The following is a 25028-nucleotide window of genomic DNA, read 5'->3' on the forward strand; positions in this document are numbered from 1 at the left end:
GAAAACATGACCACTGGAAGGAAAAGCAAATGTATCTGTACAAGTGGAGATTTGCTTGTCAAAACCATGGGGTTTCCTTTTACTTCAAAAAGGGAAATTATTATTAAAAAAAATTAAGACTGTGAGGTTTTGTTAGAGACTATGTTTAAAACTAACATGATGATAGCTCTTGTAAATTGGAGTACACCGATATAATTTTCTTTGGTGGAGCGAAGATGTGTTATGTCCCAAACTGTTACATTAATTGTGACTAGGTGGAAGAGTGTGGCAAGGTTGGTCTCTGTATAAGTGTGAGCATCTCCAAAGTGTACTTAAAATTAATCTACTATATTTTTTGCCATGACACAAGCAACTAAATGTTCTGTGACCTTGGTCTAGTTAGTAGACAGTACATTTTTCAAGATTCATGAAGCCAAGAAAAACTTCTCTCTTCCAACCAAAAATTCAAATTATGATTAGTAAAAAGAAAAACTACTGGTTGCAGACCACAGATATCCTGTAGTTCTTCAGGACTGGCTAGAGTCTTCAAAACATCAAACAATTTGGAAACAAGAGCTGAGGAACTGGAAAGTTTTTTTGCTATTATTAGATTGAAAATTATTCCAGTAATTAATGCAACTTAAAGGTCTCCATCTCCGTCAATTTTTTTCCATTATGCTATAATTTGATAATTAATTCCAGCAAATGATTCTTAAAATTGTTATGGTTACTGATGCAGTAGGGAAAAACTAGATATTACTTTGTCATCAGTTGTTTAAAATAGCTACTTTAAAAGTTAAAAAACAGAGGTAATATCGTTGGATCTGTTGGTGAGCAAATTATAAACTGCATTCCAGTGTCTAATATAGGAACATTTGAGGGAACTGAACTACAAAATACAATAAAATTGAACATGAGGGAAAAGGAAGCAATTAAAACAGATAAAAGTTGAAAGGGGGGTGTGTGTGTGTGTGTGTGAGAGAGAGAGTGGGTGAGTGGAATCATAGCACAAAATGTATAGGGAGAGAGGAAGATAAATAAACCGTTAAGGTTGTAAAATGAAACAATCAAAAGTCCAGAAAATTCCCGAATTAAATTAGCCTACCCCAGCTTAACTCTGCACCTTTGTGCGGATGTATTTTGGCCCCAATCCATGGAACTACTCTTGAGTGTAAAGTTAAGCACTACATCTATGGCCATGTCTACACTACCAATTTTGTCAGTATAATTTACGTTGCTCAGGGGTGTGGGGAAAAAAATGTATCCCCGGAGCTACATAATTTTCATCGACAGAAGTTATGGACAGTGCTATGTTCTCCCGCTGACATAGGTACTGCTGCTCAGGGAAGTAGTTTTTATTATGTTGATGGGAGAGCGCTTTCCCATCGGCATAGAGCAGAATCATGAATGATCTTACAGTGGTGCAGCTGCATTGATACAGCTATGCCACTGTAAGATCGCTAGTGTAGACATGGCCTAGAAGTTTTGCTAGATTAGGGCTTTAAGTATATTCTTGATTTACATGATCACATACTGTATTTTTTCTTCTGCAGCACCCATGCCAGGTATTAGTGCACAGGAGACTGGTTCTCAGTGAATAAGATAATTCAGTATTTCTTTTAGCCTTCTTTGTTCAGGATGTGCCACTGTGTGACCTTCATTTATTGTATGCCATCCAAACCTTCCACTGAATAAGGATTTTTTTTTCTGTCTTTATGGACTTTTCTATGGCACCCATTACTGTAGTTCTGAGCACTTAGCAAAGGCTAATAAATTTGTCCTCCTAATGCCTCATGAGTTGAGTAGTATTACTCCAACTTTAGAGATGAAGAACTGAGGCAAAGAGGTTTTTTTTGCTTGCCAAAGGCCATGCAAAAAGTCTGAGGTAGAGGCAGGTATGGAAAAGGCATAAATAGAATTGAACTCTATTGGGACCCAATCTAATGCTTTAGAAAGGCAGCAGGTTTAAAACAAACAAAAGGAAGTATTTTTTTACACAGTGCACAGTCAGTCTGTGGAACTCTTTGCCAAAGGGTGTTGTGAAGGCCAAGACTATAACAGGGTTTAAAAAAGAACTAGATAAGTTCCTGGAGGATAAGTCCATCAATGGCTATTAGCCAGGATGGGCAGGAATGGTGTCCCTAGCCTCTGTTTGCCAGAAGCTGGGAATGAGCGACAAGGGATGGATCACTTGATGATTACCTGTTCTGTTCATTCCCTCTGGGACACCTGGCACCGGCCACTGTCGGAAGACAGGATACTGGGCTAAATGGACCCTTGGTCTGACCCAGTAAGGCCGTTCTTATGTTCTTATATGGGAGAAGGCAGGATACCTTATGAATTTTCGTAATCTACAGATGCCTGCTTAGAATCAATAGAATATTGATGCTCTGTTAAGGGGTCACCTTACAAAATTGAGTGTGCATGCAAAAAGTCCTTTTCAACCCATACCCTCAAATGACAATTTACAAAATAACCTAGTTTGCACAAACCATGAAAAGGCACATCTGTGATCTAGACTACCTCCTTGCCTAACTTGATATTTCTACATCAGATTGGTGAGGTGCTATGGGGAGTGGGGAAGATTTCCTTTTGCTCTTTTTAAGAAAAAGTTGCAGCGCATAAGATGCATTTTTTCCACCATGCTTTTTATTCTCAAATACGGATGAACTCTTTGCTCAGATTTTCAAAAAGGTCCCCTCCTGGGTTCAGAACAAGCTTACTAAAAGATAACTAAAAAATTAGAAGCAATTGAAATTGATTCCTTAGAGAGAGATTCATGCCACGTTTAACCGTAGACGTTATTGTGCCTGTGAAATAAAGGTATTTACTGTGGTCATTAGTAGAGCTCGGTGAACAACTGATTTTTTGATTCACTAACCGTTCCAAAAAATCACATACGGTTTGACCTAAACCAAATACAAAACTTCCAAATAATTTTGCTATATTGGAAAAGTCTGTTTCAAAACACGTCATTCAACCAAAACATTTTCTTTCCAGGTATTTTTAAAAGGTAGTTTCACAAAGTAGGGGAGATGGTGGGGGTGCCCACCTTAAAATGTGTAGCCTTGTGGTTAGGGCACTCACTTGGGAGAGGGGAGACTGGGGTTCAGATCTCTACTCTAGATGTGGGAGACCCAGGCATAGACCATATTCTGGGGAGATGTTTCTCCATCTCTCCTGTTTTTGAAGCTTTTGTTTGGCTTTGTATGAATATTCATTGAAGCAGGGACTTGAACTTGGGTCTCCCACATATAATAGTCATTCTTGTTCTCTGGCCTGGTGACTCTTTAGGTATTTTATACAAAGTGGAATAACTTCAACAAGAGAGATGAAGAGACAGATAATGCACATAAAATGGCATTTGATAAATATTCTGATGAACATGAGACTTTTGCATGCTCCATGAAGGTTGTTAAAGAAATAAACCTTTTTCTTATGTGTATTTCTAGGAACTGACAGTGTAAAACTCTTAGCTGAGCGGCTCAAAATATATTTTTCTCATCAAGATGAGCACGAGAGAGAACCTTATAATTTTACATTCCATCTTTTCTTCTTTTTATTAGTGGGAAATGACCACACCTAACAAGACACCACCAGGTGCTGATCCCAAGCAGTTGGAAAGGACAGGTACTGTTCGGGAAATAGGGTCTCAAGCTGTCTGGTCCCTTTCATCCTGTAAGCCAGGTAAATTGTAAAAATCAACAAAACAAACAAATAATTGTGAAATTCAGGGAGGGTTTTTTCCTCCGAGGAAAATAAAATCTTTTTGACCTTGCTAAGTAAAATTGTATGATGATAAATTGCGCATAAATAAGCTAGTATTAATTTATAAACTAGATAAATCAGCAAATGATCACTGTTATTTCCTCTGTTTCTTAACTTCAAGTGAATAAAGAATACATAAAAGTGATATAAAATAAATTAAACATAGATTGTATTACAGTCCATTAGAAATAACTTGGGTCTAGTTTAACATAGAAATAGTTTGCTAGGTTAGCTATACCCCAAAAAACCCTCCTAGTGTAGACACAGTTATTCTGGCAGAAATGTGCTTTTCCAAGCTTATACCTGTTCAGAGAATGAAATAAACTCTACTGTCAAAAGTAGTATTTTGCCAGTGTTATTGTGTTGACATTGGTGCTTTTGTTAACATAGCTATTAATTTAAAAAAAAAAATCCCCAACCGACATAGCAGCAACACTTAAGGGTAGGTGTGCCATTACAGTGCGGTATTCTAAATGCTATGAGCGAGATAAAACAATAATCTTCAATGGAGATACAGTGATTTTGAACATGTCTCCCAAGCAAGAGTAGCTCTTTGACCATGTTGTGTGTGTTGGACATATTCAAATCCCTGCTATATATATAGATATCAGTCAGAAAATAATTAAATCGATTTGCAACAGGTATAGGAACAGGATCATTGTATGTTATGAGACTGCTCAGGTTGAGCGTACCTGATCTGATGGCCACATATATACTTCTGTTTTGGGTAACACAATGTACTTTAGATATGGATTATTAATATTCACTATTTATTGCAGAAGCAGCAAAGAATCCTGTGGCACCTTATAGACTAACAGACGTTTTGGAGCATGAGCTTTCGTGGGTGAATACCCACTTCCTCAGATGCATGCATGCATCTGAGGAAGTGGGTATTCACCCACGAAAGCTCATGCTCCAAAACGTCTGTTAGTCTATAAGGTGCCACAGGATTCTTTGCTGCTTTTACAGATCCAGACTAAACGTCTGTTAGTCTATAAGGTGCCACAGGATTCTTTGCTGCTTTTACAGATCCAGACTAACACGGCTACCCTCTGATATTTATTGCAGATGGAGCTACTAACACTAACTGAATTGTAGCTAATGTGGGGGATTAGCAAAGGGGATGAAGTTAATAGGTTGAATGGCAGTAAAAGAGGTAAAGAGTAGCAAAGAGTTGGCAATAGTAAGGGACAAATCATCACGATTGATATAAAACAAAAATCATAAGATTTAGACTTCGTTTAAGAGATAATGTCAGTGAATAAAAGTATTGCCAGAGAAACGTGTACTTGAGAGGTCTCCCAGTTGTGTACTTAGCAGCTTATCCAAAAGAGTAAAGTTTCTTTATTTCAAAAAAAAATTATAGTTAAGTATTAAAGTTGTTTGGCATTTTATTATAATAAAGTATGTTATCATTACTTAAAATAATGATTAAGTAAAGATCAGCCTTTTGATTACAAAATAGATGAATGACCTGAAAAATCAGGTATGGTAACATGGCAAACTATTCTGTTTTATGTTAGTTTTACAATAGTTCCTTTATGTAATTGTATCTGTTGTTGTATTATACGTGTATAGAGCTCACTCCTGTAAGCGTTCATGCATGTAGTCTTCATTCATTTACATGGGTACTCCCTTTGACTTTATTGGTGCTATTCCATTGAGTAAGGGTTTGTAGGATCAGACCCATAATAAACAACAATTGTAAGTAATTTTGGCCCACTGCCTCAGAAATACCTACTATTTAAAACAACAAAATACAGGGGGCCGGGAGGAGAGTAATATGAAGGAAGGATGTTAAAGTGGCCAAGGATAACCGTAATAATTGTTCTTCGGTAGCACCTTCCTGTCTTACTCTAAACCCAAATACAACCACAGGAAAGTGTAGTGGATATCCCTAGTGAGGTTATTCCTTAGTCAGATCCTTTTACTTTTCAAGGTTGAGCCTTGGGATAGAGAACACGAATAACCAGGATATTTACAGCTTGTTAAAACGTATCAAGTGTTATGTGTTTCATACTAGCATACTTTGGGTGCAGTCTGACCACACATCTTCCACCACCCAAGCAGCACAGGTATCCAATATAACTGCACTATTAAAGTATTTTTGCTTTTACAGAGTGTTTCAGGCTTTTTCAAATGAAAAAGGCCCTAAATATAAGGATCCCTTAAAAATATTTTAACTGATTATAATGTTAACATTAATTCTCTCCTTTCCCCCCCTGTCCCCTTTAAAGTACTACAGAATATAAGACCCGGTCTGCAAAATACTTGCAGAGCACACCTGGGAACATATCAGAAATTTACAAGGAGAGTTCTAACAACAAAAGTGGGCAAAGTGCTTTACATTAATCTTTGTTTCAGATCTTACTTGGTTTATGAGAATTCTGACATCTTTCTTTGGAAATGTGAATGGAAGTGACAACTAACACCATATTTTTTTTAAACTACTGAGTTTTAGTGAAGCTTGTGGCTAAGAGTTCCAAGTGCTGTTTTGCAAATAGAACTTTACAATATTATTTATAATCTTTGCCAGACAGACCTCCTCTTTTATTATGTTCTGTAAAAGGTTTAGCACAATTCTGGGTGTTGGGGGAAAAATAGAACAGTAATCTGCACAATTTGGGACTTCATTCAGGGATATGCTGATTTTTTTTCAATTCCCATTGGTTTCAATAGGAATTGAGGATGCTTAGCACAATTTGGGATTGGGTTTATAAGAATAAGCTCTTCTGCATGCTTTTTGCTTAAAAAAGAGATCTGAAAACTTGAATGGCTAAAAGTACTTCTCACGTGTGAACTTGCATTACAAGGATCATGGTAGCCATCCTGCTGAAATGATTTGTGTAATACCAGCAGCAACGGAACACAATATAGGAGACTGTAAACCTTTTTCTTTCCATTAGGCTTCGGAGTGGACCAGTTACGAGATGATAATCTAGAAACTTACTGGCAATCTGATGGGTCACAGCCTCATTTGGTGAACATCCAGTTTAGGTACTAAATGTTTGTGTGATTTGTTGCATATGATAAGACTAATAAGTTGTGATTACAACTCTCATGAAAGTGCATTCAAAATTCTTATTGACAAGGGATGTGGATTTGAGGTCTTTTAGTAACATGGGTAGGAGCCAGTTAGATTACTTCATTTGCAAAATCTGTTTTATAAGTGCTCTTACAGTTTTATTGTAGCAAATGACCAATTAAGCAATTGCCAGGTGAGTGCTGTGCTGGGTTACCTCTACAGCAGGCCTGCACAACTCGTAAAGCAGGCAGGGCCATATTAGCCCAAAGAAAACAGCTTAAGGCTGAAATCCCCCAGCCCTGCCGAACCACTCACCCTCCCCCAGCCAGTGCCACCAACTGTTACCCACAGCGCTGCCCAGCCCCTCCAAAACACAACCCCCCCGCCACTGAACCCCCCCCACCAAAAAAACAACCCTGCCCCCAGCACCGCCCGCCCCGAGGAAACAAACCCTCCTTCCCCAGCGCCACCGAAACAGCGACATTGAACATTGGTAATATGTTATAGCAGGCCCCTAAGGTAGTATAATTAAGGTAAAAGAAAAATGTCTTTTTGCTAGAAGTAGAATAAGATCTCCCCCCCACTTTGTAATCAGTTGCCCTGTTGAATGAATGAGGTGTGACTGAGGCAGGCGTGGAAGGCAGCACCTCCAGACAGCTGCAATCCTTGGAGAGGGAATGGAAGCCAAACCAGATCAGTAGAAAAGGTCAGCCACTGACTCGTAGCTCGTCTCCTCAGCCTCCTCAGCCGCCTCCGTCACCCGCTGTTTGTCTACTCACCCCCCCATGGGCCGCAGAGTGAGCCCACGCGGGCCTCATATGGCCCCCAGGCCGCATGTTGTGTAAGCCTGCCCTACAGTATCACAGCCTCTAAGATATGGTGATATGTCTGCACTAGTTTTCTGTTTGCTTTTGGCTGCAGTTCAAGATACGCGTGTTGATATTTAGTGCCCTGATTTAACTGCCGATTAAAGTGGGACACCTTTTCATGCTGTATTCCATTGTAGCAGATACAACCGGCTACAAGATTCTTGCACTCGATTAACGTGGTTGACTTCTCCCAAGACTGAGGTCGGGACTTCTGCAATTGAGTTCTGTTCTCTGTTGATTCCCTCGCAGAACTGCTTTCCTTAGCAGGGCACCATAGTGCATGATGAAAGATATATTTGCATTGGCTTGTGTTTAATTTTTATGTTGTGTTGAGTTTTTTTTGTTTGACTTGTTGACAGTGTAGTTGCTAACCTTTCTCTAGGCATATGTAGTTTGCTATCCATTGTAAATTGTTTTATATGTATGTACGTTATAAAAATTATATGTAAATTCCTAGCTACTACTGCACTAGGGATCCTAAAAATCAGCAGTGTCACATTTTGTATCAAGTTTTACAATATTTAAATATCATTCTTGATAAAATCTAGAGGAAATCCTTCCTTGGATAATTTTTTCTTAGGATGCTTACTTAGCCTTTGTTGCTTCTTGCTTACAGAAGAAAAACAACGGTGAAGACATTGTGTATTTATGCAGACTACAAATCTGATGAAAGCTACACCCCAAGCAAGATCTCGGTCAGAGTAGGAAATAACTTCCACAACCTTCAGGAAATTCGGGTAGGTCAATGATTCTTCATCTGATAATTATGATTCATTTTTTTTTCTTTCTTTTTTTTTTTTTAAGAAGACATTGTCACCATTTCTACAGCAGTAATAGAATTTGAGAGAAAATTAGAAACGTGAGATGTCAAATGCAAACTTGTATATAATTTTTTCATGCCCTTATTTGTTTTCAGAATTGTATGGTTCAACAATAACACAACCAGTATTACTGGCTTTGGGGAAAGGAGTTTCAGGTTTGCTCTTAAACCCAAGTCTTTCGCATAGTGAGACAATGCATTACCACCGAATGTGCCATTATTATATGTTGTCAGAAACATTGCTTTGCCTTTGCACGGAATGTGGATTTTTTATTTTGGTAATTGCTTGTAGTCTTGGAATATGTAAATACTTCCCTAAATTAGATCCCAGCATTATCCAATGCCATTATTTACATTGTCCTCATAATAAAGCTCTGTAATTCTAAGGGCATGTCTACACTGGCAGAGTTATAGCACCGGCAGCAACAATGCCACTCGGAACACGCTGAAGGGAAACCGCTGTTGTGTATTCATGCTGTCAGTTGCTTTGCAATACTGTGTTCACAGTTGCAGTACTTGCATCGGTATTCGGACCGGTGCATTCTGGGCAGCTATCCCACAGAGCATCTCTTCCTCTTCTGCTACTAAGAGTTGTGGGAAGGCAGATGGGGTTGTGGGGCATCCTGGGTCCTGTCCCAATAACCTGTGATGCATTGCTTTGCATCCCAGCAATCCCTGTCCTTCTGTCTGCATTTGGTACCATTTTTCAACGGTTTGTGTACTGTGCGCCCTGCCTCTTTGGTCTGCAGGAATGGATCCCACACTGTTGACCAGTATGCTTCTTACTCTCACTAAACCTCTTGAGTGGCAGTGGAGTTATTCCTTAAACTACAAAAGCAAGAGGAGTGTGACATTGATTTCACCATACGTAGTAGCTGTCACGCATGGTTTCTTCTGGCATTCACAGAGGTGCTGACCACAGTGGAACGCCACTTTTGGGCTTGAGAAACAAGCATTGAGGCATGGTGGGATCACGTTGTGATGCACGTCTGGGATGACGAGCAGTAGCTGCAGAACTTTGGGATGAGGAAGGCTACATTCATGAGACTGTGATGAGCTGTCACCAGCCCTTCAGTGCAAGGACACGAGAATGAGAGCTACCTTGTCATTGGGAAGTGCATGGTGATTGCGCTGTGGAAGCTGGCTACTCCAGACAGCTACTGATTGGTCGCTAATCAGTTTGGAATGGGAAAGTTGACTGTTGGACTTGTGTTGACAGAAGTGTGCAGGACCATTAATGGCATCCTGCTCTGAAAGACCGTGACTCTGGGCAATGTGCTTGACATTGTGAATGGCTTTGAACAAATGGGCTTCCCCAATGGGAGGTGAGGGGAGGGGCTGCAATAGCTTGCACTTATATATTCCAGTTCTAGCACCAGAGGACCTAGCCACTGAGTACGCTAATCAGAAGGAGTAGTTCCCTATCGTTCTCCAGGCGCTTGTGGATAACCGTGGGCATTTCACGGACGTGAATGCAGGCTGGTCCAGAAAGGTGCATGATGCACGCATCTTACGGAACACTGGCTTCTTTAGGAAGCTGCGAGCAGGAACTTTCTTCCCAGACCAAAAGATGTCCACTGTGACCCTGGGAGACCCTGTCTACCCTTTAGTGACATGTCTTATTAAGCCATACATGGGTAACCTTGACAGCAGCAAGGAGTGGTTCAACAAAAGGCTGAGCAAGTGCGGAAGGACTGTTGAGTGTACTTTTTGCCATTTAAAGGCCTGCTGGTGCTGCCTATATGGGAGGCTGGATTTGGCCAATGACTATATATCTATGCTTATAGTCACGTGCTGTACACTCCATAATATTTGTGAAGGGAAAGGTGAAAGCTTCACTCAGGGCTGGACCACTGTTGCTCAGTGCCTGGAGGCTGAATTTAAACAGCCAGAGACCTGGGCTATTAGAGGGCGCAGCACAGTGCCATAAGGATCAGGGATGCCTGGAGGCAGCAATTTTAAGCTGAAAGCCACTAATATTTGTTGCTATGCTCAAGAGTGCAGTGCTTGTAATGCCAGGAGATGATTGTGATTGGCACATACGATGCACTGTGAAGGTTTAAGAAAATTGCCTGTTGCTTTGTAGGGCTCTGTTTGCTTTCAGTTAATGAAATAAATATTGCTTTCAAACCCTGGCCCTTATGCAGCTTGCCTGTGTGCAGCAATGGTATGCGTCCTTCCCCATCCTCCCTGCTCCGGCAGAATGGCAGAGTGGCTTGAGAAAGTTACCCTTAATGGGCAAAAACAAAGCAGGTCTGCCAAAGAGCCTGTGTCAGCGGATTGCCCAGTATCTCTGAGAGTTTTGTGGACATCTCTGTGGCAGATTCCCGTGAAGTGAGGGAGTCAGTCAACACTCTGTTCTCCCGCTCAGACTAGGCATGTGGTGGTATGCGCATCATACAGACACAAGCCTGCTTTCTGCAACCCTCCTGCCCCCAACAACTCACTTCAGAGATTCCCAAAATCAAAGCCACTTACCAGGAGCCTCCTCTCCTGTTTGCGGTTCGCCAAGCTCTGACAGCTGTGACTGTCTAGCCTCCTACAGGGTAGAGAAAAGCTCCTGGCTGCATGCATCTCTCACCTCCAAGTCATCCTCTGCCTCATCCACATCCTGGTCCAAGGTTTCCTCCTCTGGGCTTGGTCAACTTTTGACTGGCACGTGAGCCACTGAAGTATCTACAGTGGCCTTTGCAGTGGAGGTGGGGTCGCCATCGAGTAATGTGTCCAGCTCTTTGTAGAACCAGCAGCTCATGGGCTCAGCAGCGGAATAGCAGTTTGCCTCCCATGCCTTGTGGTAGGCGTTTCACAGCTCCTTCACTTTGACCCTGCACTGCAGTGTGTCCTGGTCATGGCCCCTTTTTGTCATGCATCGTGAAATCTGTCTGTAGGAATCATAATTCCTATGGCTGGAGCACAGCTGGGACTGGACTGCCTCCTCTACCCAAATGCTGATGAGGTCCAGCATCTCGGTATTGCTTCAAGCAAGGGATCACCTGGTGCATGGAGCAGGCATGGCCATCCGGAAAGATGTGCTGAGACCACTGCACGCTTCACCGAGAAAACAGGAAGGGGACTTTCAAAATTACCAAGGAATTTACAGGGTGGAGCTCACAGTTGGTCACCTGAGGACAGGGCAGTAGAGTTCAAACCAATGACCAGAGAGGTGAGAACAGGCATTGTGGGACACTTCCCAGAGGCCAGTTGCAGTGCGGTATTAGATCAGGGTGTCCAGGGTAGGCTTTAGCAAGTGTGGGGCCTGATTTGTGGGGCTCGTACTCTCTAAGCAGCACTCTGAATCTTTGGCGGTGGATTCTTCACTCGCTCCAGGTTTTGAAGGACTCACCGCTGAAGACCCGGAGTGAGTGAAGGACCAACCGCCCAAGTGGCTCCAAAGATCTGGTGCGCCACCAGGTGAGTAAACATTAAAAAGGTCACTGGGTGTGGGGCTCGATTTGAGAGAATCAGGGGAATTGGCCTGAAGCCAGCCCTGAGGGTGTCTGCACTGGCACCGTTGCGCTATAGCCCCAGCACAGAAAGCTGTACACTTCTCAACGGGGTGTTTTTTTTTACACCACTGCAACTGCGCAGTTTCTGCCACTAAGTGGCTTGGTAGTGTGTAGCCTTCAGGAGTTACACTGCAGAAAGCTGCTTTACTGTGCAGAAACTTGCCAGTGTAGACAAGGCCTAAATATGTAGATCTTACGAGGGATGGGATTTTCGAAAGTGTTCAGTATTGGTTTAGCTGTTCCCATTGAAGTCAATGGTAGTTTTACTACCAAAAGTGTACTTGTTTTGTGATATGGAGGCTCTGGTTTTAGATGCTTTTGTAGCGTTAGACTGAAAACTAGCAGAGGTAATAATGTCAACCATGAATCACTTTTCTTAATTTCTTTATGAAACAAATGGACAATTAAGACATTCAGGTGCCTAACTAGAGATAAATGTTTAAGAATTTAGGAAGAGGAATTTTGATGGGTGGTACACGTGTATAGTGCTACATAAATATTCTTTGCAATCAGATGTTTCTTACTTCTAGGAAGCTAGAATTGGGATCTAATCAAAATCCCATTGAAGCCAATGACAAGACTCACTGCCTCCAATGAGCTTTGGATCAGGCAAAAGAGCTAAGGTCAAATTCCAAAAATAAGGCCTAAATCTCATTTACTTTAAGGCCCCTTTTTTTGCACTGTTCTGGCACTGTAAAGGGGCATTTCATAGTTACCAACTGCTGACTACACTGTAATCAATAGTCACTGCAGAGGGGGAAAATCACAGTACTAACTCTTCCAAAAATTGAAGTACTTCAAAACTACGTGAGATCAAAAATGCTTAGATTAGGTTACTATTGAAGACTATCAGTAAAAGTATGTTGAAAAACAGACAGGTATGCTGGTAAATACTACTCTGCCTTTGGGTATTCATACTTTTTAAAAATTATTATTATTAATGGAACTCCGGACCTCTTCCTTTATACTTCTGTTGCACTGACCAGCAACTGTTGGGTGTACACGTGGATGTAATGCAAATATATGTTGGAAAATCTTATATTTATTTGTCAGAAATACTTCTCAAAATTCTCAAAACTAGAAACTCATTTTCCATTTAATTCCATGAAAATAAAGGCTTATGCCTAAGGCCTTGAGGAAGTCATAGTCAAAATTGAGTATGGAATGGTTTGTAAAGTTGCTGGCTTTGTTAAATCATTACATCATTAACTCTCCAAATCCTTGTTTTTTTAACTCCATATTGGCATTTAGTGATAAATTTTTTTGTCATGAAGCCTGTAACAAGTCTGAATGGTTTCCAAGTGATAGTTTGTGTTTTGAATATGAAGTAGTATTTTTGGCAAATAGTAAAAGCAAATTTGGTCTCAAATAAGCTGCCCAAAAAGAAAATAAAGCAGTTGGACTACTCAGGAGTAGGTGTCATAAATTGTTTAATTCACTTTAACCTGCTAATTAAAATGCTTCATCAACAGCTGCTGGTTGATACAGTGGGAGACCTCAGCTGTCCTGCATTGTGGTAGCTGCTCTAGCAGGGTGGGAAATCCTAAATGGATTTAAAAAAAAACCCAAAACACATAAATATTAGTGTGCAGAAACAGAGAGGGGAGACAAGTGATAAACTTGTTGCCCCAGAATAGCTTTCAACTGTAGTGCATCTCATCCTGGCACCACATTTATATCCATCCCCTGTAAATCACGTGGTTATCTCTCAGTTTATTAATGTGTTTCCATCCTGAATGTTGAACCCTGAAGTGAGGTTATAAAAACTTTATTCCTGTTTTTTAAAGAAATGAATCCCACATCATTTTAAAGTTCACTTCCTCTGCCACTCTTGTTGGTCTTTTTTTGGATCTTTTTCATGCATTTGTGTCACAACAGCTTGAGAGTGCTATATACTATAACAGGGGTCAGCAACCTGCAGTATGTGTGCCAAAGATGGCATGCGAGTTGATTTTTAGTGGCACGCTACTGCCAGCCGGGGTCCTGGCCGGCAGTCCTGCTCAGCCCACTGCTGGCCTGGATTACGGAACCCCAGACCAACAGCAGAATGAGCTGCTCAGCCTGCTGCCGGTCTGGAGTCCCGGCTGGCAGCCCCTTTCCAGCCGGGGACTGCCCGGCAGCCCCGCTCAGCCCGGTGCCGGCCTGGATGGATGGAACGTAGGCTGGCAGCGGGCTGAGCGGGGCCAATGGCTGGGACCTGGCTGGCAGGGGCTGGCGGATGGAACCCCAGACAGCAGTGGGATATGCCGCTGAGCCCACTGCTGGTCTGGGGTCCCGGCCGCCAGCCCTGCTCAGCCTGCTGTCAGCCTGGATGGATGGAACCTGGGCTGGCAGGGGCTGGTGGCCGGGACCCCAGACCGGCAGCCGGCTGAGCAGCTCAGCCCGTTGCTGGTCTGGAGTTCCATCTGCCACCCGTCCTCCTGGTCTGGCATGCATAACCTTTTACTGCCACGTGAAACCTTAAATTTATAAAGACTTGGCACACCACTTCCCAAAGTTGCCGACCCCTTTACTACATCAAAGTGGGAGCTGAATTTTTACCTTGTTTGTAATTTTAGTTTGTTTCATTTCCAAAGCATCCACTAGATGTCACTGTTGTCCGTAATTACTATCCTGGATTCATATCCCCAAATCCATTCTTCCAGTATTTATCTTTTTATAATGCTGTGTTTTAATATAATATTCTACATACAACCTAAGTAAAGCAGTAAACTCCACTTCTGAGGTTATTGTGTGTGTATATTAGTACTTCATAGATGATTTGAGACATATCTTTTTACTGTCTTAGACACAAATGCTGTTAATTATATACTGCATTGTTGTCATCTGCTGTTTCTCAGGCTAATCTGGAGAATTTTCCCACCTTTCCCTTTGTATATTTTTCATATAAAATCTTTCCTTTTTTAATTTTGTAGAGAAAAAAGTAATTACACACACAACAGCTTTTGTCTTCCCTTTTTATATTAAGGGGTGTTTTAGGACCTACTCACTAATGGTAAAGATATTATCTCACACGAGACCAATAATTCTTATACATGCCAGGTGTACATACATTTCCTTATTGCAAATCTGGGAAGAACATGTAGCCTTCAGACTGCTAATTAATGAAATGCAACACTTTTATGCTGTAAAAGATTAATAGCTAATTCCTTGGGTTGTCCATGTGAAATATTGGCATCAAGTGCTACAGTTTATAATTTTCTTTTTGATATTTAAAGTTTTTAGGAATTTTTCTCAAAAGGTGGTTTTACTTTTTTTAACTCTCCATCAGCAACCTAACTTAGTTTTGTTTTTTGTTATCGTCAGCTTCTCTGACTCAGAAGTAAGTGGTTAAAGCAGTGTGAACTATTACAAGCTCTTTAAAGCAAAAGCCACTTCATTATACGATGATTCCGTTGGTTTCAGGACTGATTAACTCTATGGAAAATTCAGCTAAATCTTTTTATATTTTTCCATGGATACTTGCCCAGTTTGTGGAGTTTAATGAAAATCCTATGATGCCTTCATGTGTTTTCTTTCTACTGACAACAATCAGAGTTTTCAAAAGAATAAAACATTGTTAGCCTAAGTGTGTTAAATAATTAACTAACTAGGGTGGATATTTTGAGACCCAGGTGCACCTTTTTAGAGTCGTAAAGATTAAATGCTCTTTGCCCCCCTCAATACCTTCCCTTCTTCTGAGGAATACATCACCACTGCTGTCCTTCAAGCTGAGGAGGACCGGACTCCCTTTGGAGTCTGGCAGCATTACTCCCTTACTCAGCTGCAGGAACCTGTGTTGGGAGATGTGAGGTAATCCCTCCTCTCCAGGGGTTAAGTGCACTGATTTCTTTGCCTCAGTCCATTCCAGCCTAGGGAGCAAGACATTGAGACTGGAAGTGAAGCAGAGTTCTCGCATGCAGCAGTGCAGACAATACTACTGAGCCAGCCCACAGAGGCACTTTTGAGATAGGAGCCAGACTTCAGTGCATGGTTCAAGATGTTATACTTCCATATGATGTGAAAATAGTCAAAATGTGAATATGAGTAAAAATTTTATGCTGAGTTTCTGGTCTCTCCTGAATTCATCATATCACCCTCTCCCTCCACCAAGATATTTAAACTATGAGAAGTTTATCTATTAAGAAGTGTTACAATGCTAAGTGCAAGCTGAATATCAGGTTATATTCAGTCTCTTGCTTTTATTTCATCTGTATATCTGGTGATGGAAAACCCAGCCAGAGGGGGGAGCAAGATGTCTCCAAGGCCTGTTGTATCAGGCAGCTTTAGGCTTTGGGTAAAAGGCCAGAGGGAAAAGAGGTGGGCCAGATTGCCTGGAAAATGTCATTGATTCATTGCATCAGCTAGAACTCCAGTGGAGTTCAGTCAGAAAACTAAAGCTGTTCTTGCATAATAGAGCAACTCAAGAAAAGAAGGTAGTGATACACTGCCTGATGTCCCATATGGGTGAATCGCTTCTTCATGTGCACCTGCCCCTACTGCAGCAAAGAGATGCGACTTACACCCATTTGCTCTAACAGGAGTGAATCTAGCCCCTTTTCTGTATTTAACATTTGAAACTATGCACATAAAGGAAACTATATTCTGGTATTAGGATTGAGTGAGAAGAAATAACCATCACTAATAGGGAATGTGATCCATACATTTAGGGATGCAAGAAATTTTTCTTCATAAATAAAGTTCATAAAAACATCTTTCATTAAAACTGGAAATTCATTCAAGTAGTGTAAATTTCATTTATTTTTTTGCTTTGTTCTAGTAAGGAATCCAGATTTCACCAGGCTTGCAACTGTAGAATGTTCCCCATTTCTATTTACGGGGCTGGCTCTCCCAGTGACCTACGAAAAATCATCACTCACCCAGTGGCATAGCCAGATGGAGCAAACGGGGCGGGCGGACATAAAAAAGGTGCCAACCCCTGTGGCGCTTTTACTCACTGGGCAGCACTCCGGGTTTTCGGTGGGCACTTTGGCGGTGGGTCCTTCATTCGCTCCGGGGAGGTCTTTAGTGGCACTGAAGGACCTGCTGCTGAAGACCCAGAGTGAGTGAAGGATCTGCCGCCGAAGACCCGGAGCGCCACCGGGTGAGTACAAGTGGGTGCAGCGGGTGGCACATTTTATGTTGCCCCCACCCCATTCAGAGTAAAAATTAAAGAGGCGCCACTTGTGCTCAGTGGGAGAGTGGCCGCTCCCCCTGCTTCTCCCCTAGCTATGCTACTGCACTCACCCCATCACAGAGAATAGAGTTCATAATTGCTGTGTTCCACTCCAGATCAGAAAAAGCATGTCTGCCCCAGGACAGGTTCCAGTTGTTACAAGCACTCGTACTCCATTTAGTATCAAAATGGGCTACAAAGATATCGACATGCTTTGCAGTGTTAGGCCACTTGTCAGCAATTTGGTATTTGACCTTGCTTGCTAGAGTTCACCTGTGGTCCTTTCAACTCTGGATCAGATCAGTCTAGCCTTCCCTGCCACAGAGCCTTTCTCCACCCCAGGGAAAGGCTCTAGCAGGGGAGAAAGGATCTGTCAGCTTCCTGCTGCTGGAGCTTTTCCCCTCCATAAGAAAAAGACTGGCAGGGGGGAAGCAGCAGTTAAAGGCTCCAGTTGGGGGGAGGCATTGGGGAAAGTCAGATTTTTCCCCATTGCCTCCCCTGTGCCAGAGCCTTTCGCTATTATGTATAGCTACGCACCACACTATAGATGCAGCCTGATTTTCGCTGTGGTGTGCAGCTACACCTACATTACATGCCGCTGCCAGTGAAGTGTAGTATAGACGTAGCCAAGTGTCAGAATTATTGTTTCAGAGGAAGCCTGACTTCAAGATTCTTGTCAGACTCCTTCCTCTTGCAATGGAACAGAGGCTTGCTTTATGCCTTTCTACTGATTCCCAGGGTAATTTCCAAGATCGAGGGACAAAGCCACGATAGTTTTTGTAGTTCTGTACTGGCCAAGGCAGTTTGGCTGGCAGATCTCCATATGTCCAGTCAGCCTCTGATCTAGCTTCCAGACCACCCGGTTCTGATCTGACACCATCATGGACAGATATTTCATCCAGACCAAAGTTGCTAATGGTATGGCTGTTGGTTAGCTGAGTACCACGGACAGAGACTGCTCCCTGTGGGTCCAGGAAATTCTGATACAGAACAAGAAAACATCTACCAGAAGGAGTTAGTCTTTTAAATGGAAGAGATTCTTGATATGGGCAGCCCAGAATGTTCTGGACCCAGTCCAGACCTTGATACCGAAGATCCTTGACAACTTATTGCACTTTAAAAAGGGCAGTCTTTGTTCAGCCCTATTAATCTTGTGATAAATTCAGCCTGCTGACTGCCTGCACAGTCATACTTTGTCTTTTCTCATCCCATGTTTGTTGTTGATTCTCAAAGAGCTATCACACACTTCCCACAGGTCAGAGAACTTACTCCTGCCTGAGATTTCTGTATAGTCACAAAACTCATGGAGATTCCATTTGCACCTCTCTCAGAATGCTCTTTACATCACTTCACTCTGAATATGGTCTGCCTAGTTGTTGTTGCATTGCCCGGAAATGTGAGTGAACTTCAGGCATTTATGGCTGAGCCCCCATAAACAACATTCCATAGAGACTGTGATGCTATGTCATCACCCAAAACTAATTTCCAAGGTGGCTTCAGAACTTCATCAGTCATTCTGCTTATTTTCCTGAAACCAAACAGAAGACTTAAATAAGATCCAGACATTTTATTTTTCATGTTGTGAACAAATCAACATATGTGACTTGCTATATGGTTATTTACTTTTTGGATGAGACAAATGCACTCTAGTTCGCTTACTGAATACTATAGGCTGAGCTAAACATCTTGTCCTCTGCTAAATACAAATGGAGTTAATAAGCCATTACACAACTTGTATAAAAGTTATGTTTTAATTTTAATTTCTCATATCCTATATTAATTTACTATATGAATATGAAGCACAGCCTTCCTATTTTAAAAAAAATTAAAAGAATTAGTATAAATGTTGCATACTTTTAAAAGTGCTAGCAGGTAAATTAAAGCTGTTCATACTTGAATTGTAAGGCTGCAGGAGTAGTCAGTGGAAGTCTCTGTGTTGGTTCCGTGGAGATGGGAAGGATCCCAAGTAATAGGGATACATTTTTAAGGTGCACTTGTGCAAGTGACTTTGGACATGACTTATTTTTGCATATAACTGACGGTGGGTCTGCTTTTATAGTTTTAATATGTTAAAAATAAGAAGCCTTCTGGGAAGCTGGTGGACAATTTCAAGTAATGGTCAGTATGGTCCAGATTTTGAATTGTGCCCCTTGTTTGCATGGGTGCGCCTTTTGAGCGCTTGAGTATACAAGTATAGGATTTGCGTATGTAAACTCCACCACTTTGTACACCAGCAATAATGCTCAAAAATTGCATCTACTGGTGACTCAAGCACGTGCATGTACAGAGGCCACGTTGAAACATCTTTCAAAATTTGTCCTTACTGCTTGGGGTCAAATTCCACAGATTTATTAAAATTTTTGTGTAACGGGGAATTCCGAATTTGCCTTGGGAACAGTTAGCAAAGATATACAAATGTGAACATCAGTAGAGCATTTAAAAACTAATATATCAATATTGACTTAGTGATATGCTGCCAATGTTTAACAAGCAGCTCGCATGAAAATGTTTCCTTTTAATCTGCAATAAAATCCTTGTTACCAAGGCTCTGTGTACGTGCCAGAAGGGGTGAGGAACTGGGGAATGAATGTGTGTTCTCATTTTCAACAAAAATGCCTTCTCCTAACCAAGAATGAAGGCAATACCACTTGGCAACCAGATTCTACATATTCAAGCATGCATGCTGTAAATGTTGGCACTCTATTTCACTAAAATAGATCAGATATACTGATAGAGTAGCTGTGCTTAAGTTCTATGGAGTATGTGCATTAAGATTTTGTATGAGAGCCTGAGGGGATCCCCCCCCACCCCTCGAAACTGAATCAAGATACCTCATACTTAGTTCGGTTTTGTGCATTCCTAAATAGAGGAAAGGCTTTCTTTTTTTTCCCCCTTCCTCTGGGTTTCATGAAGATATCTCTGGCGTGGATGATTAGCAGTATCTAGATGAAGAACATGATCCATCAGAACCAGGGAAACCCCCAACCTTTCAATTTGATGGAGGAATTTTAACAAAGGTTGCTGTGAGCCTGCTCCAGCACATCATGGCCATAATTCCAATCCCTACTATGTTAGTCTTCTAGGAAAAAAGGTTGGATGCATCCAGCTAAGAGTGGAGTCTCAAATACTTACTAGTTTTTCATCCATGTATCTCAAAGCATTTTGTGGACACATTCTCACTTTTTACTAATGAAGAAATTGAGGCACGGGAGGTGGGGTAGTGAATGGGCGAAGGTTACACAGTGAGTTAGTGGAAGTCAGAATTAGAATCTAGATCTCATGACTCTGTCCTGAGCTCTGACCAGCTGTCCGTAATAGTTACCGAAGTACATGGATACGCCAATACCTGTCTGTATCTACACTATGAACAAATTTCTTTGTTCCTTTGAAGCTTCTGCTACTGGCCACTGTTGGAGCCAGGATACCGGACTAGAGGGACTTCAGGAGTTGCCATACTGGATGAGACCCCCTGTTCCTAAATTTAAAGTTAGGTTTGTTTTCTCAAAGTTTCTTAAATCGCTATGGAAACATGATAATATATTGGGTATTTTAGGCTGAGTAGCAGAATCCAGAGGATCAAATCCTGCAGCCCTTGTGTAGCTATAATCTACTGACTTTAATGATAATTTTATCTGTATAAGTACTACAGAATTGGACCTGTAAAGAGCAAGTACATTTTTTCCCTAACTTTTTCATAATGGTAATGTAGAGCTGTCCTCATTGATGCATAGAGTATTATAAGTAAGCCCCTTTGTTTTCAGTTTAAACCAGTTTTTACCAAAAATTTCCCAGGTTTTACAAAAAGTAGTATTCATTTTTTTCTGATTTTTTTTCACCCTACTTTTGTATCATTCAAATATATATGAAAAAACTTGTTTTATTAGGAAAGTACAGAACATTGGACGAGGTCCATTTATTACGATAATACATTAGTCTGTGTGTATGTGCCAAGCTGCCTGTTGAAGTAAGGCTATATATTAGTCTAGAAGCTGCACAAACTGAACAAACAGGCACGCTCGCAAGCTTTGAAGTGCATGCACATCTGAACCTACTGATGAATCTCACTCCCACCACATACACATTTCAGACTGCTAGCAGATAACTTTAAAGATTTGACATACTAAAATGAGAAGAAAATGAAAATCTGTATCAGAATACATTTCAGAACACAAGGAAGTATCCAAAAGTTTGAAAAAAAACAAAAACAAGAGATGCAGTTGAGTGTATGCACTGCAAATGGTGTGGCCTAATTATTAAATGTAAATATTTATAGGCTAATAGTTCTAAGTCTACAACAGTAAACTGTTTATTCAAATGAAAAGTTTTGTTTGGGGGTTAAAGATGTATTGTTTTCTTATAGAGGGGTGGCATTGTATTTTCAGTTCTCTTTTCGTTCTGGAGCAAACCACATGGATGAATGGTAATACTTCCCCCCAGAGTTTCTGTCTGCCAAAATAAATATTTAGGTTTTGCACCAATTTTCACCTGTTTTTGTTGTTGTTGTTAATAAACAGTAGTACACTCCTGGGAAAAATTAAATAAAATAAAAACTGCAAACAAAGAGCCCTAAGTACAAAGCCAGAAGGGAGCATTGTGATAACCTAGTCTGACCTCCTGTATAAGAGGCCATAGAACTTTCCTGAGTTAATTTATGGTTTGAACTAGACCATATTTTTAAGAAAAATATCTGATTTTCATTTAAAAATTGTCAGTAATGGAGAATACACCACAGACTTTGGTAAGTTTGTTCCAATGATTAATTATCCTCAAAGTTAGAAAGTTACATCTTATTTCTAGTCTAATCTTGTCTAGCTTGACCTTCCATCCTTGGATCTTGTTAAACCTTTGTCTATTAGATTCAATAGTCCACAGTCAAATTTTTGTTCCCATGCAGGTAGTTATAAACTGTGATCAAGTCACCCCTTAACCTTCTTTTTGATAAAATAAATAGAGTGAGCTCTTTGGATCTGTCATTATAAGGCATATTTTCCAACAGTTATTCTCATGGCTCTCCTCAGAACCCTCTCCAGTTTATCAATGTCCTTCTTGAAATATGGATGCCAGAACTGGCATGACCACTGCTTACTACTGTGTCCAGCATCAAACACAGAGGTAAAATAACCTCCTTGCTTCCACTTGATATTCTCCTGTTTACATATCCAAGATGACATTAGCCCTTTTGGCCACAGTACCGGGAGCTCATGGTTAGCTGATTATCCACCATAACTCATAAGACTCTTTCAAAATCACTGCTTTGCAGGATAGAGCCCCCGGGTCTATTAATGTGACCTATGTTTTTTATTCATAGATGTGACTTTACATTTGGCTGCATTTAAATGAATATTTTATTTGTGATAGTGTGCCTAGGAGCCCCAGGCATATACCAGGACCCCACTATGCTAGGCGCTGTACAAACAGAGAACAAACAGTTTCACCCACCTTATCAATCAATCTAGATTGCTCTGTATTACTGACCTGTTCTCTTCATTATTTACTATTTCCCTAATCTTTGGGTCATTTGCAAACTTTATCAGTAATGATTTTTTCTTCCAGGCCATTGATAAAAACGTTAAATAGTTAAGGGCCAAGAGCTGATCCTATAGGACCACACTAGAAATACAGTAACTCCTCACTTAACATTGTAGTTATGTTTCTGAAAAATGCGACTTTAAGTGAAACGATGTTAAGTGAATCCAATTTCCCCGTAAGAATTAATGTAAATGAGAAGGTTGGTTCCAGGGAATTTTTTTTCATCAGACAAAAGACTGTTTAATTTTCTATATATAATACATACACACAGAGTATAAGTTTTAAACAAACAATTTAATACTGGTATACAGTGATGATGATTGTGAAGCATGGTTGAGGTGGATGAGTTAGAGGGTAGAATATTTCCCTTACTGCTAAATGATGAACTAGCACTTGGCTGAGCCCTGAAGGGTTAACTCTCTCACTCTACAAGGCAACAGGAATGGAGGGAGATATGTACATTTCCCCTTTAAGTACACTGCTTTGTTAATTAGATCAACTTGCTGAGACCACAGCTGTTACAAGCTCCCTCCCTCCTGAGCCCAGGTGTGTCCCCCCTGCTCTATGGAACGCGGGGTGCAGGAGCAGAGGGGAGGGGAGCACCCTGACATTAGCCCCCCTCTTCCTTCCCTCCACTCACACAGCAAGCAAGAGTCTCAGGAAGCAGCTCCAAGGCAGAGGGCAGGAGCAGCACATGGCAGTGGGGGTGGGAAGGGATAGCTGGAACTGCTAGCCTGCTGGGCAGCTGCTGCTCAAGGAACTTAGGGGAGCAGGGAGCTCATTAATAGGGGGACTGCCGGTCCACCCTGGTTCCAGGCCCCCACCAACTAGCTGCAAGGGGCTGCTCTTCCTGCAAGCAGTAGACAAAGCAGGCGGCTGCCAAACAATGTTAGAAGGGAGCATTACACAACTTTAAATGAGCTTGTTCCCTAACTGATCAGCAATGTAACAACGTTAACTGGGACTACTTTAAGTGAGGAGTCACTGTACAGCCTCTTGATGATTCCATAAGAACGGTCATAATGGGTCAGACCAATGGTCCATCTAGCCAAGTATCCTGTCTTCCCACAATTGGTGGTGCCAGATGCTTCAGAAGGATTGAACAGAACAGAGCAATTTATCAAATGATTCATCTCCTGTTGGCTGTCCAAGCTTCTAGCAGTTGTAGATGTAGATTTAGATTTAGAGCGAGCAGTTGTGTCCCTGACTATCTTTGCTAATTGCTATTGATGGCTCTATCCTCCATGAACTTATCTAATTATTTTTGAACCCAGTTATAGTTTTGTCTTCACAACATCCCCTGACAGTGAATTCCACAGATTGATTGTGCCTTATGTGAAGAACTACTTCCTTGTGTTTGTTTTAAACCTGTTGCCTATTAATTTCATTGGGTGATGCCTGGTTCATGTGTTATGTGAAGGGGTAAATAACACTTCTTTATTCACTTTCTCCACACTGTTCATGATTTTATAGACCTCTATCTTATCTCCCCCCAGTCGTTTATTCTCTGAACTGAACAGTCACAGTCTTTTTAATCTCTCATATAGAAGCTGTTCCGTATTCCTAATCATTTTTGTTGCCCTTCTCTGTACTTTTTCCAATTATAATATATCTTTTTGAGATGAGATGACTAGAATGGTGCACAATATTCAGAGTGTGAGTGTACCAGGGATTTATATAATGAAATTATATTATCTGTTTTATTATCTTTCCCTTTCCTACTGGTTCCTAACATTATTAGTAGGGCTATCAAGCAATTAAAAAAATTAAGCACAATTAAATGTGTGATTAAACAATAATAAATACCATTTATTTAAATATTTTGGGATATTTTCTACATTTTCAAATATATTGGTTTCAATTACAACAATACAAATTGTACAGTGCTCACTTAATTTTTATTCCAAATATTTGCATTGTAAAAAACAAAGGAAACAGAATTTTTTAATTCACCTCCTACAAGTACTGTAGTGCACTCTCTTTATGATGAAAGTTGAACTTACAAATGTAGAATTATGTTAAAAAAACCAAACAAACCTGCATTCAAAAATAAAACAAAGTAAAATGTTAGAACCTGTAAGTCCACTCAGTTCTACTTCAGCCAATCACTCAGACAAACAATTTTCAGGAGATGATACTGTCCACTTCTTGTTTACAATGTTATCTGAAAGTGAGAACAGGCATTCGCATGGCACTGTTGTTGCAAGATATTTACGTGCCAGATGGGCTAAAGATTCATATGTCCCCTCATGCTTCAACTACCATTCCAGAGGACATGTGTCCATGTTGATGATGGGTTCTGCTCAATAACAGTCCAAAGCAGTGCAGACTGATGCATGTTCATTTCATCATCTGAATCAGATGCCGCCAGCAGAAG

At 41.0% G+C, this 25028-nt stretch overlaps 1 protein-coding gene across 16 annotated transcripts in view; it reads left to right on the forward strand.

Moving 5' to 3' along the window:
- The window catches only part of ANAPC10 (anaphase promoting complex subunit 10), a 271815-nt gene that overhangs the window by 5225 nt on the left and 241562 nt on the right, over positions 1–25028 (forward strand). For 9 of the 16 annotated variants that reach the window (XR_004000535.1, XR_004000536.1, XM_030563684.1 and 6 more), the window contains 3 exons: positions 3546–3666; positions 6654–6744; positions 8258–8378. Coding sequence is in view for 14 of the 16 variants with exons in the window: in XM_030563684.1 (XP_030419544.1) it covers positions 3546–3666; positions 6654–6744; positions 8258–8378 (333 nt within the window). In the remaining 2 variants the exon portion in view is untranslated. Of the gene's footprint in view, positions 1–3545; positions 3667–6653; positions 6745–8257; positions 8379–8557; positions 8618–9368; positions 9393–15817; positions 16601–20513; positions 20609–25028 lie in introns of those variants that run through there. The other 7 variants (XM_030563679.1, XM_030563681.1, XM_030563683.1 and 4 more) reach the window with 6 other exon arrangements.

The sequence above is a fragment of the Gopherus evgoodei genome, chromosome 5, assembly GCF_007399415.2.
Source record: "Gopherus evgoodei ecotype Sinaloan lineage chromosome 5, rGopEvg1_v1.p, whole genome shotgun sequence".
Lineage (NCBI taxonomy): Eukaryota > Metazoa > Chordata > Testudines > Testudinidae > Gopherus > Gopherus evgoodei.